General features: G+C 39.1%; 1 protein-coding gene across 2 annotated transcripts in view; it reads right to left on the reverse strand.

The window, feature by feature from the left end:
• The window catches only part of LOC107722903 (growth factor receptor-bound protein 14-like), a 74431-nt gene that overhangs the window by 42059 nt on the left and 18103 nt on the right, over nt 1-14269 (reverse strand). For both annotated transcript variants that reach the window (XM_016531403.1, XM_016531402.1), the window contains exon 2: nt 11500-11626. In XM_016531403.1, the coding sequence (XP_016386889.1) occupies nt 11500-11598 (99 nt within the window). In that variant the 5' untranslated portion in view covers nt 11599-11626. The remainder of the gene's footprint in view (nt 1-11499; nt 11627-14269) is intronic.

Genomic DNA, 14269 nt, shown 5'->3' on the forward strand with positions numbered 1-14269 from the left:
CCCCTTCTGCTGTCCTCCAAAGCAGATAAAGAGCTGTTCAGAATGTCTGAAACCCTGAGTGTCATCTAGGTATGTGCGTAGGGCTCGCACTGGGCACAACAGAGACAGGTCGGGGTCCCCTTCTTGAAAGGGGATAGCTTGCAATGTTATCACCTGATCCCTGAAAGGAGTGGTGGGAACCTTGGGCACATATCCAGGCTGAGGTCTCAGGACGATGTGAGTGTCTGCCAGCCCGAACTCCAGTCATGATTTGTAAACGGCGAGGGCTTGGAGATCCCCCACCCTCTTGGCAGAAGTGATCTTAGTCAGGAGGGCCGTCTTCATAGAGAGGGCACTGAACTCAACCGATTGTAGGGGCTCAAACGGATCTCTCTGTAAGGCCTGCAAGACCACAGTGAGATCCCAAGAGGGAATGAGACGTGGCCTTGGAGGGTTCAACCTCTGGGCGCCTCTGAGGAACCTAATAACCATGCTTCCCCACCGATCTACCTCCCACGGTGTCGTGGTTAGCCGCAATTGCGGCCACGTACACCTTAAGTGTAGAAGCAGACAGGTTCTACACTTCCCTCATTCCCTCCTTTGAGGAAGGAGAGCACAGATCCGATGCCACATCTCCGAGGGTCCTTCCCCTGGGAAGAACACCAATTCATGAAAACGCGCCACTTCAGGTCATACAGCCGCCTTGTCGTACAGCCACTGCTGGTGAAAGGTCTCTGTTCCTCCTGGTCGCGTCCAGGGACCAAACATGAAGGTTCCAGAGATCCGTCCTCCCTCAGGGGAATTCGCCAGGGAAGAACTGATGCCATGAGCATGAGCTCCGAGAACCAGGTACTGTTGGGCCAATAAGGGGCCACAAGCAGGAGCTGTTCTCCGTCTTCCCTGACTTTGCACAGTATCTGTGCAATGAGACTCACTGGGGGAAATGCATACTTGAGTAGGCCCCTGGGCCAACTGTGAGCCAGTGCATCCGTGCCGAGGGGAGCCTCGGTCAGGGAGTACCACAACTGGCAATGGGTCGATTCCGACGAAGCAAACAGGTCCACCTGTGCCTGGCCGAACCGACTCCAAATCAGCTGAACCGTTTGGGGGTGAAGCCTCCACTCGCCCCAGAGCAAGACCTGTCGTGAGAGGAGAGCCGCTACACGATTGAGGTCGCCCGGGATATGAGTGGCATGCAGAGACCTGAGTCTGTGCTGGCTCTAAAGTAAGAGATGGCGGGCGAGTTGTGACATGCGATGGGAGCAAACACCACCCTGGTGGTTGATGTAAGCAACCGTCGCTGTGTTGTCCATCCGGATCAACACGAGCATGCCTTGGATCAAGGGTCGAAACCTCCTCAAGGCCAAAAGCACTGTCAACAACTCCAGGCAATTGATATGCCAATGAAGCCGAGGGCCTGTCCAGAACCCTGATGCTGTATGCCCGTTGCACATGGTGCTCCAGCCTGTCTTGGAAGCATCTGTTGTAACAACAATGCATCTGGACACCTGTTCTAAGGGCACTTCTGCCCGTAGAAAAGAGATGTCCTCCCAAGGACTGAAGGTACAGTGACACAATGGTGTGATGTTCACACGGTGTGAGTCGCGACGCCATGCCCATCTCGGGACTCGGGTACGAAGCCAGTGCTGAAGCGGTCTCATATGCATCAGTCCCAGCGGCTTGGCCGCGGCTGAGGACACCATATGCTCCAGGAGCCTCTGAAATTTTTTGAGAGGGACCGCTGTTCCCTGCTTGAGAACCCTCAAGCATTTCAGCACCGACTGAGCACTATCCTGTCCCCGACGACAAGCAGACAGGGGCTGCTGACTCGGGGGTGCAGGAGCAGGACCTGACCCACGCCAAGGCAGAATGTATTTGATGGCCTCCATCTGCTTCTTCACCGTGGAGAACTGCTGGGCAAATTCTTCCACAGTGTCGCCAAGCAGACCAACCTGTGAAATGGGGGCGTCAAGAAAGCATACTTTCTCGGCTTCCCGCATCTCAGCCAGGTTGAGCCACAGGTGGCATTGCTGGACCACTAAAGTGGACATCGCCCTCTCCAGAGCCTGCGCCGTGACCTTCGTAGCCCAGAGGGCATAGTCAGTCACCGTGCGCAGTTCCTGCAGTACCTCTGGGTTGGGACCACCCCCGTGCAGCTCTTTCAATGCTTTGGCCTGGTAGACCTGCAGGATGGCCATAGCCAGGGCTGCTGACTCGGGGGTGCAGGAGCAGGACCTGACCCACGCCAAGGCAGAATGTATTTGATGGCCTCCATCTGCTTCTTCACCGTGGAGAACTGCTGGGCAAATTCTTCCACAGTGTCGCCAAGCAGACCAACCTGTGAAATGGGGGCGTCAAGAAAGCATACTTTCTCGGCTTCCCGCATCTCAGCCAGGTTGAGCCACAGGTGGCGTTCCTGGACCACTAAAGTGGACATCGCCCTCCCCAGAGCCTGCGCCGTGACCTTCGTAGCCCGGAGGGCATAGTCAGTCACCGAGCGCAGTTCCTGCAGTAATAGGTGCTTGCTCAGCCAAGTTATCTGCTTCCGATGGCTCAAGCCCGCCCTCCGATTCTGCAATCGACAGCTCGTCCTGCTCGCGAGCCCTGAATGAGAGATTGAGCCCGCCCAGGGACGAACTCTCAACTTCATCCGGAAACTCGACTGGTAAGCACAAAGCAAGGGAAGAACGGGAAGCTTGCGGGGATTGCCCCGGCGAAACTAATCCCTCCTCCCCATGCTCTTCCGTGGCGCACATCGCTGCGGCCTCATACCTAGATTTAGAAGGACCAGAGCGGCAAGCAGCCGTGGTGACTCAGGGTCTTTTGGCGAAGAACCCGAGCCGCAAGCACAACGTGCCGCTGGGAAGTGCCTCGCAAGCGGGGCACGAACCATCCACAAGTGCTGCCTCAGCGTGAGCACAGCCCAAACACTGAATACAACGCTCGTGCTGGTCGTCTTTGGAGATGTGCCAACCGCAACCAGAAACAGATGGATGAAATGACGAGGAATTGAGAGGTGAATGATCGCAACTTCTTCATGAGAGATGGTGCATTCGGCTCCGAAAAACAGAACGAGTGAGCAGATGCCACTCTGGCCTATTTATAACCGGATATCTGGGGCGTGGCCAGCTATGCAAATTCTGCACACCCAATTTCACTGGCCTTTTCTCAAAGATGTCAGAGGTGTTTGGGCTCCCAAGAGCGGCCCCTAGTGTCATACACTCGTCACAACGTCGGAATGAATTCCAGTTAACATCTCTGATTCAGTGATCTGGTGAGAGCGAATCTCCGGTTAACAACTCATTGATTCAATGATCTGGTGAGAGTGAATCTCAGTAAACAACTCACTGATTCAGTGATTTGGTGAGAGCGAATCTCCTGTTAACAACTCACTGATTCAGTGATTTGGTGGCAGCAAATGTCCAGTTAACAACTTACTGAAGTGATATTGTCCAACTCAAAAAAAGCCAAAGACTGGGAGTAATGGGATTTTCAGTGCTCCATACTTTCATTTTGTGTTTTACAGAGGCAAGAAAACAATACATGGGTTAAAACGACACAAGGAATGTAATGCTGAATAGAAAAGCATACTTAAAGGAATAAAGGGTGAGTAAATGATGAAATTTACTCACCTTCTCTTGCTTTAAGTATATGCTTTTCTATTCACAGGCTCTTTTCAAGAAGTTCTCAGTGTTGTGTGAAACAGAAAACCGTCATGCAGTGCAAGACCTATTAGATCACTCTCATTCATTGTGGGGTATAAAAACAGTTTCAGTGCATATGGATCTACTCAAGTGTGAAAACGGATCAGGGCTGGTGTCTGGGAGAGGTTAGAGAGGCTGACGGACCCAGAGGGCTCTGAAACAGCACTTCTAACTCTGTGAGCCTTTGTCATGTAAATGTACCATGACACTGCAAGCACAGAAGTGCTTTCTCACGACTAAAATAGCTTTTAAAGACCACGTAAAACAAAGCCGTGCCAATGGCCAGGGCCTCTGGGCTCAGCTGGTAATATAAAAAGCATGGGACGAGGCTTGGTTTTACATCAGCATGAGTTTGTGGTGAGATGCTTTTCTTGCAGAGTGGCAACAAACCATGTGTTTTGAAGCGAAGGCCTTGTGAGTTTGATATCAGTAAAATGCTGCCCTCTTGATGCCAGTGACAGCCAAACATACTGACTGGCATGTCTTTGCTTCATGAAAATTATATTCCAAATCTCTTGAAAATCTCAGGTGGTCTCAGTTACTGTAGGTTTTATTGATGCATCAACTTTGTCTTTCGTCTAAAATCCCTTCGGAGGAATAAAAGAAGACAAAGATTGACAAACAATGATAACTGACATTATGTATGTGTAAAAAAAACACATTTTCAAAATGAGTAGTTGGTGTGTTGTCTGAAAGACCCTCAGATACTGTTTTGACAAGCAAAGTTAAAAAAATGGCTTATAATAATGGCAAGATGCTCAAAAAGAAAGAAAGAAAAAAGAAAAGAGAGATGCAACAAAGCAGCCAAAGATGAATTTCAATAAGCCTTTTTTCCCCATGTAAACTGTTTAACAATAAAATATAAAAATGAAAAAAAAAAATTTGTTTAAATTATTTAAATAATTAAAAATAACAATTTATAGTTATATTAATATATATTTATACTAATTCTATAATTTATATCATTATATTAGTTTGATTTATTATTAATTATATATATATATATATATATATATATACATTTTTGAATAAAAATAAATTGACCCTAAAGAGTAATGAGTAATAAAATACTAGTGAAAAAAAACTAGTAATGAAAAAGAAAAATACAATAAAATAAAATAAGCTTAAATTAAATTTTAAACTGAAAATATCATGATAAAAGCTATTTCAAAATATTAATGAAAATAATAAAAACTATAATAATGTATAATATAAAAAAAAAATTGTTAATTGAAATAAAGCTGGAATAAAATAAAATATACATATTACATGAAATAACTAAGTTAAAACACTAAAATGACAATGAAATAAAAAAACTAAAACTGAATAAAAGATACATTTAAATAGTTAATAATAACCCTTTTTTTTTAAAACCAACCCTAAACATATTTTAAAAATAAAATTAAAGTGAAAACAAGCATGCAATGTTGTTGTTGTTGTTGTTTTTTTGCACGAAAGGAAATGGCGGAAGGCAGTGACACCGCTCGGGAGATTTTTCAGCCATCTAAGAGAACCAAATCGGTGGTTTATTATTTTATTCAAATATTGTCTAATTGTGTTTACTATTAAACGTTTTCAAACTAAACTTGCTTACACTACCGTCTTAAATCATATTTCTGTCACTGACGAAAAATATGTTGTCTTACATTAAAATAGACAAATTTAATTAGCCTATTCTATTTATGTTTGTATGTGAACTCGAAATCAACCCCAAATTTGCTTTAAAAGCATCACAAGATCTCCTAACCGAAGATCACAAACGGAAATCACATTGTGTATAAGTGATTTATTATTATTATTATTATTATTATTATTAGGGCTTCATGTTAATGTTAATTTAATGTTTATGCTAAAAAAAAGTGCATATAGCTGCTAATTGTATTTGTTGTTTGTTGATTTTAAAACTTATTGAAATGTTTTCAGTGTGTGTATCAGTTCTTTTTGAACGTTTTCATCTAATTTGAACAAAACCGTGATAATATTGATAATCGTGATAACTTTGGTCACTATAATCGTGATATGAAATTTTCATACCGTTACATCCCTACTATCTATCTATCTATCTATCTATAATAAATAATTATTTATTAATATATAGTAAAATATTATTTTATATTTTTATATTATGAGATATTAAACACATTTGTGATTTTTTTTTCATATGGGCAGATCCGTTTGAAGGGTCTTTCATTAACATCAGGAGCTGAATTTACAAAATTCAAAAAACAAAAGCTCTTCACAGTTAGTGCAAAAAAACACAAAGAACTTCCGAAGAGATTTTAATGTTTACATATATTTTTTCCTGAAATTAGTAACTACTATTTATTATGAATATTTATTTGATAGCCAATTTGATTCAAAATGTTTATTGCAAGAACTAAAATATTCAAATTAAAATACATTGTTTTTGACTACATAAACACAATAAGTGATATTTTACTGTCACAGTCTGGTGTATTTTGAAAATGCCATGTACTGTAAGATTTTCAAAAACATTCCAAAGGATGACATCAAATCACTGAATCCGAGTTCTGAGAACTGATTCAAATAATCATTCCAAATAATACCAAATAACCATGAAATCGCACACTTGACTGACGCTTCACAAGCAACAAAGGAAAGAAAGAAAATCTCTCAGTGATTACTTTCAGTGTCTCCAAATCTAAAAACCAATACTCCAACACAGACAAGAGGAGTCATTAGCATTGTGGGGTGAAGGGGCGGCCGGGACAATGATGCAACACTTTACTCAAGCTCTCCACATCTATTCATCTGGGCTGGGGGCAGGGCAGGGTGATGATGTCATTGCTTTCGGCATGCTGATCATGTGACTCAGATGTGCTGTCAGACAAACAGCTGTGCGCACTAACATTCTCCTTTTGTCCCGCTTGGAGCAACGTCTCAAAAAGACCTGTCAATCAAAGCACCCCGGGACACAGACCTGCGCAGGAATTGACCCTTAGCTAAGCCCCGCCCCTTCGATTACTATTGCTAAGACGAGCTTTACAGAACATCGCACAGGAACAAATTCAGTAAAATGTTCTTGGATATTATTCTTTTTACATTGCAAAACCTTTCATCCAACATTTTTCTTTAAAGAAACTATTACACGGTAAGTACACAGTAACATGGTCAAAAAGTGTAGAGACCACAGCAGGAACTTCTCAACATTTCTTTAAAGATTTGAAAAAGTAAATTTACTATGATTTTGAGTATCATATTTGATACTTTTACAGCTTATATGGTATGATATAGTGAGAATATGAAGCTCATATTCAAGGCTCATATTCAGAGGCCCAAACTGAGCAAAAAGTATGCAATTTGATGCAGAAGCTGATATTTAAATGGACAAAACGTAAGATCAAATTCTGATGCTTCAGTGATCAGTGAGATCTTTATAACAGTATAGCAGATACTTACATAAAATAATATAAAAATTAGTTGCCACTCTTTATCCCCCAATAATATCTTCTGAATAAGACGATATATTAATGCTTAGTTTATGATCAAAACATGTAATGCAATGCATTACAATGATTGAGAGATGAAAAATAAACATTCCTCAAAAGTCTGATGATCATATTGATTGATATATTGATAATCAAGTAAACCAAAGTTGCTTCAGTCCAGCAAGTGTTCATTTTTAAATACTACTAACCATATAAAAGTTATTCTTATGTTTATATAATCAGTAAAGATGAAACATGAATCACGTGAAACATGAGTTGTGTAATTTTACAATTATACTAAAAGGCCTTTTACTTGCTAAAAGAGTATAAACTCTCAATCAGATGACAGAAGGCATGTAGCAGATTGTGTGCGACAGATATGCGAGTATCCAATATGATACATTTATTAAAGAGTTAAATATAAAAGACTTGCATTTTAAAAAAGAATAAAAACTCGCATGAAAAGATTAACCAATAAAAGAATCAATATAAGTAATAAAAGAACATGAGGCAACAGTTGCCAAGGTACGATTGCTCAGTAAGATTTTAAAGGCGGTGCTTAGCAAAGGGTCAATTACACCAACAAGAGCTCAGGAGGTCACCGAAGAGGCGTTTCACTGTCACAGCTGAAGTTTAAGTATTCCCTGCTCCCCTAAATCATCCAAAACAAAAGCAAATCCCCCATAATCCCATCAGCGCACTCAAACAATGACAGGCCAGGCACTGGAGAATTGCAATCAGCGGCTGATGCAGTGAAGTGCAGCCTGAGGCGTCTATAAGAAAGAATCAGGTAACAAGACCTGGATTGTATCTTGAGAGAACACTTCACTCCCCCAAAAGAGGAGTTCGGCACAATCAAGCTCTTTAGACGATGTTCTAGGGAACAAAACACATCCTGATAATCTGCAATATCTGTGAATCGCACAATTACGTAAAAAAACTGAATTAAAACTATAATAACCAAATCTATAATAACAAAAATAAACAAAAAATAAATAACACACACACACACATACTGTATATATTCCTCTACTATTTAATATTAATTATATTTACATAAATAAAGTAATAAATACATAATATTTCTATATATCATTTTATTTAATATTACAATTATATTCATAGAAATCATTAAAATAATAATAATGATAAAAAATGTATTATATTTAATTGTGTACATATATAAATTTTTTATTTGTTTATTTTATATTAATATAATTAATTATATAATTATATTCATATGAATAAATAAACATGAAAATAAATAAATAAATAATTTAAAGAAATAAATATATTTATTATATATCATTTTATATGAATTATACATTTATTTTATTCAAATAAATAAATAAACTGAACTGTGTTTTGATCACAGGCTTTGCTAAATTGGCAAATTTGACCACCAGCAAACTAATGTTCCCAAATAGTGGCCTGCTCTACGATAGATGGTCTGTAATTTCAGCCTGCGGAGTGAGCAAGCCTTTCTGACGTGCACATGCGCAAAATCTGATGGTAATTAGCGCCGCCGCCCAGCCCTGGACCGTCTTTTACTGCAGACACAGTCTGGGTCATCGTCTATCCTCGGCAAACTGCAGAAACTAGCACAGCAAAAAGTTTTCGTGACACTTCCACCCCATCCCCCCCTCTGGTTTCCCTCCGTTTCGCTCATATACTGAGGCCGTAATTGCTAGCCTCAGATATAATACGAGAGGGATCATTACTGCCATCCTCAAATATAATGAAGGCCCCCATAATGGCAAACTGCAAAGCCACATTATGACGGCACATTTCAATATGCTGTAATTTGCAGATTTTGCTGCAGGTCAAAGCTGTTCCGGATGGCCGTTCATAACATATATTTGTCATATAATAAGATCCACAGGGGTCTTGGTTTTCCCAAATCAGCAATGTAAGCAGATTGCATTGGCCATATAAGTTCTGGAGCAAACTCGCTGTGAGGATGCATCTCATACGGCTCTCAGCTTTCATTACACATAATGCACCAAAATAATCTCATACAAAAAAATTAAAGCTCATTACAGTTAGTGCTAAAATAGAAAGAAGACATTATAACAACTTACGACGCTTTAGAGATATCTCAACATTTACGCATTTTTTTCTGAAATTAGTAACTATCATTTCAACCAAACAGCTTTATTTGTAGCCTTTTAGATTCATATTGTTTAATGCAAGAAATTAAATACTCAAGAAAAAAAATTATATCACACTGTTTTTTACTAAACACTAAGAATGATATTTAAATGTTAGGCTACTTTTCCAATCTGAAACACTTTGATTCACTAAAACACTTTGATTCACTGAAATGAATTAAACTCGCTAACTCTAAGGTTGCATCCAAATACTTCCCTACTACATAGTAGGCAAAAAACAACAACTGAAAAGAGTAGTATGTAAGAATTCATAGTATCCATAAAACAGAAGGAAAAAAGAAGGCACAATATTCATCGTTTATTTGTCGCCAGTAAAACCAAAAATACTCAGTAAATTAATGTAAAGTTAATGTAACTCATTTTAGATCTTTTAAGCTACATGCACCAAATTCGGCACAGATCTTCAGCCTGTTCTGACTCTGTATATTTTCTAATTGATCAGACATATGGGTTTTTCTCTAGTAAATGATCAGATATCTCTAAAATCCCATTGACTTATATTGAAACATTATGATTGTAATTAATACAAAAGTTTTAAAGCTACATCCACCAAACTTAACATATTACTTCAGCCAACTGATCCATCCATCCTTTCGTCCATCAATCGATCCATCCATCCACTTATCCATTTTTCCATTCGTCTATCCATCAATCCATCCATCCGTCCGTCCATCTGTATATCTGTCCATTCATCCATCCATGTGTTCCTTCATCCATTCATCTGTCCATCCATTCATCTGTCCATCCATCCATCTGTCCATCCATCCGTTCATCCATCCGTCCGTTCATCCATCCATCCATCTGTCCATCCATCCATCCATTTGTCCATTCATTCATCTTTTCATTCATCCATTCATCTGTCCATCCATCCATTCATACATCCCATCTATCCATTCATCCATCTGTCTATCCGTCCGTTCATCCATCCATCCATTCATCCATTCATCCATCCGTTCATTCATCCATTCATCTGTCCATCCATCCATTCATCCGTTCATTTATCCATCCCATCTATCCATTCTTCCATCTGTCCATCCATCCATTTGTCCATTCATCCAACCATTCATTCATCTGTTCATCCATCCATCCATCTGTCCATTCATCCATCCATCCATCTGCCCATTCATCCATTCATTCATCCGTTCATCTATCGTCCATTCATCCATCCATCCGTCCATTCATCCATCTGTCCATTCATCTATTCATTTATTCATCCATCCATTTGTCCATCCATCCATTTGTCCATTCGTCCATCCATCCAACCGTGGCGCGCATCCATCCATTCATTCATCCGTTCATCCATCCATCTGTTCATTCATTCATCCATTCATCTGTTCGTTCATCCATCCATCCGGCCCGCATAAAACAATAACAATTAAACTACAGTATTATGTTTTTAAACCTATTTCAGGCACAATTCTGTCAAGCTGACAAAGTAAAGTCTGTCAATGTACATCAAGTACATTCCTTCTCTAATTATAAGTGCTGTTAAAAATGTCTACATTGCCCTTTGCCATGCTTTTTCCTTGTTTTCGTACTGGATTAGAAACTACATCCAAAAAAGGACAAATTCAGAAAGCTGACACAGCGATTTCATTCCCCGTCCCAGTTCATTTCCATTCCAGCTAAACTGGTTCAACATCTCTGTGTTCCAGCGTACGTCATTAGCACGCTGGGGAGGTTTACACATTCTGCCTGTTTATCAGTCTGCATCTGTTTGTATGCTGTATTTTTAGAGTTAGTTTTACTAGTGGACTTACACTGAAATATTACCTCCATCTAAGTGTTTGTACTGTAGTTACTGACTGGGAATGAAACTAAGACGTTGGAGCAATGAAATGAGAAAGTGATGAAAGTTTGTTTTGGCTTCTGGATTTTTTAACCAAATGAGAACAAGACCAGGGACAATCAATCAGTCAACCAACCAACTGCTTAACCAATCAATGCACTCATACAAAAACATATGCTTCCATATGATACACTATGGCTTTGTTCCAAAGCCAAGATGCCTACGTAGGCAGCATTTTAAGACATTATAGACACAAAAGCTGTTGGAGCCTTTTAAGAAACATCCTTTAGCCAACTGCATCTATTCTCCAAACAGAAACCAGTCCCATAATGTTCCCTATGTAGGCTGCAGACAGCGAGGCAGCTCTTCTGAACAGCAGTGGCTTGAGTAAATCATACGTGTCTCACCTGAGTCGCACTGTTTTTGGTCCAGGGTAACAGACACTCAGACACTAGAGAGACAGCGGACGGCAGCAACTCTGGGAAGGGATTTGGGACGTGTCCCATTTGTGTTTCGTCCACCGCTCTACTTTTTCTGAGGAGAGAAAAATCAATGATAAGAAACTTATTTTTAAATTATGGTAGATTGTAGCACTGTTCAGAGAGTCTAAAGGATTGGAGGATAGTTTTTGAACCAATCGTCTGAGCCAGAAATGTCATGTCACCAATAAATGTATTTGATGTTATTAAGTTATTGACAAGTGTCATTTAACAAAACTTTTTTGCGGCAAATTTTATGTGGCATTTAACATAGTTCTGAATTAGATTTTTTTTTTACTTGAATATTTAACATTTGAAATTATCATAGCAAATAACACATATACTGAATTTCCGTTATGTTTTGTTTATTTTTAGTAAAATCATATGCGACCTTGTTGTTTGTAACTATGGCAATGTCTGCCCCGAGACAGCACAAAACACTTCCGCTACGAGAGAAAGCGGCAGCCGCGCGGCGATTCCAGGATGTCATCATCTCCATACGATTATCTCCACAAAATGATCTCGTGGCCACGTTTCCACGAGTTAATATGTTGTGGCCACGACGAAACTAGCCTAAGTGAACCGAACATGTCCGCTCCGGTCACCGTAAATGCTTCGTTCGACTTTTCGGAGATCATCTACTCTTCCCTGTGGATAACCTCTGACCTACTTTCGTTATGAACTGAATTTCTGCGTATTGAATCTTGAATATTGAATTTGATGTTCCGAATTTCTTCTTCATCTTGAAAACTTGCCGTGTTTAGCGTTGCTGACTGAAGAGCGCCAGTGAATGAAATGTCACAGTTTTGCATTGTGCTTTGAAAACGTTAGCGGGTAGCCTAGATTTATGCTTTCAGTTTGAATATAAATCTTATACAGTACAGCTTGTCGATCTAAAATGGTAATTGTGCATTAACAGCTGTCAACCATGTCGGTACGCAAACGTCTAACAATTCAGAACAAAAAGTCTTTGTGTTTGAAAATACATGTCTATTAAAATAACTGCCATAAAAAATTCAGTTGTGTTAAATTTCAAATGTTAAATATTTAAGTTTAAAAAATCAAATTCAGAACTATGTTAAATGCCACATAAAATTCAGTTTTGTTAAATGACACTTGTCAATAATTCAAATTTACACAATTCAAATTCAAATAGTATTGTCATATTATAAGCTCCATAGGTTACTGGTTAAAAAGAAACAACAACAAAATTGTGGTCTCATAGTTGTAGTTACAGTTTCTACCAACTGCTGAAGCTAATCATGCATTTGATACAGAAATCAGTGTTATTTTAATATCATTGATGTACTTCAGTTATTGTTAATGTTTTGAATTATATATATATATATATATATATATAAACCATGTAGGTACGCAAACACGCGCTCTTTACACAGCGCATTTCTTATTTCGGTCGCGCATGCGGACCACTTATGTGCACCCCTGTGTATATATATATATATATTATTTTAGGCCATTTAGTTTTTGTTATTTTAGTACTTGTGCTATATCAGGCAAAAGCTAGACACTACTGTAATTTTATTAATAGTTTGAATTGGATTTTATTTTATATTTTCTGTCTTCATTTTGATTTTAGTTAAGTTTTAGTATTTTTGCTCTATTTGTGTGATTTTAGTAGTTTTTTCTTTAATGCATGCAGTTTGTATTCATTTCTATTTCAGTTTTAGTTTGTTATTTTAGTAAATCAAGTTAAACTAAATTAGAATAAGGAATGTTGCCTTGGCAACTAGCTGATGTTTTGAAGTTTTTCATATTTTATTTCATGTCAGTTAACATTTATTTCAATGTTTTTTTTTTTATTGTTTTAATTTTAGTTTTAGTTAATTATAATAACCCAGCTTCAACTGAGAAATTAGAAAATAAGAAATGGCACCTTAGCAACTAAATCTAGCAACAGAAATGTTTTTATGGTTTTAGTTTTAGTTAATGATAATAACCCTGGCTGAGATCACAAAGTACAGTACGTCTGCGAAACTCGAATTTGCCTCCTCAGGGACGACTAGCACCATCAAAATAGCACTTATCATGTATGTGAGGCGCGAATGACATTTCATAAACCAGACGTTCTGCATTCTCAGCGCAGCAGACAGCAGCTGCATTCTCAGCGCAGCAGACAGCAGCTGCATTCTCAGCGCAGCAGACAGCAGCTGTGTGAGGCAGTGGTTGATGTCATATGATGACAGACCGGATGACTGAAGTTCCGTCTCCCAGGCAACAGCCAGAGATGACTTCATCGGCAGTACCTGAACGATCCCCGGAGGAGCGGCGGACTGATGCTGTGTGATCATGTGCTTATTTATAATCCGTTTAGAGAGTTCTGTTGATGGGTAAATCTCACGAAAAACGCAGAGAAAGTGCACAGGTCATATTTCACCTGCATTGTTTGCTTAAAGAAAATGAAGCTTGCTTGTAGGAGCATTAAGAAATGTTGGATTATTTTCATCCTATAACCCAAGAAAATAGTTTTCAGCAGTATAATGTGGGAACAAATAATGCTACATTATTTCAATTATAAAGTATTTATACACATAATTTTAGTAATTATCGTACTACCTTTTATATATGCAGAATTAAATATACACATCATTTTGTTACAATTTTTTCAATGCACTACAGGTTTATAGTTCTAAAATAGACTTCTCATTATTCAAAAATCTCTTTTTTTTTCATTTTGATA

Source organism: Sinocyclocheilus rhinocerous, unplaced genomic scaffold (assembly GCF_001515625.1).
Source record: "Sinocyclocheilus rhinocerous isolate Xijiao unplaced genomic scaffold, SAMN03320098_v1.1 scaffold934, whole genome shotgun sequence".
Classification (NCBI taxonomy): domain Eukaryota; kingdom Metazoa; phylum Chordata; class Actinopteri; order Cypriniformes; family Cyprinidae; genus Sinocyclocheilus; species Sinocyclocheilus rhinocerous.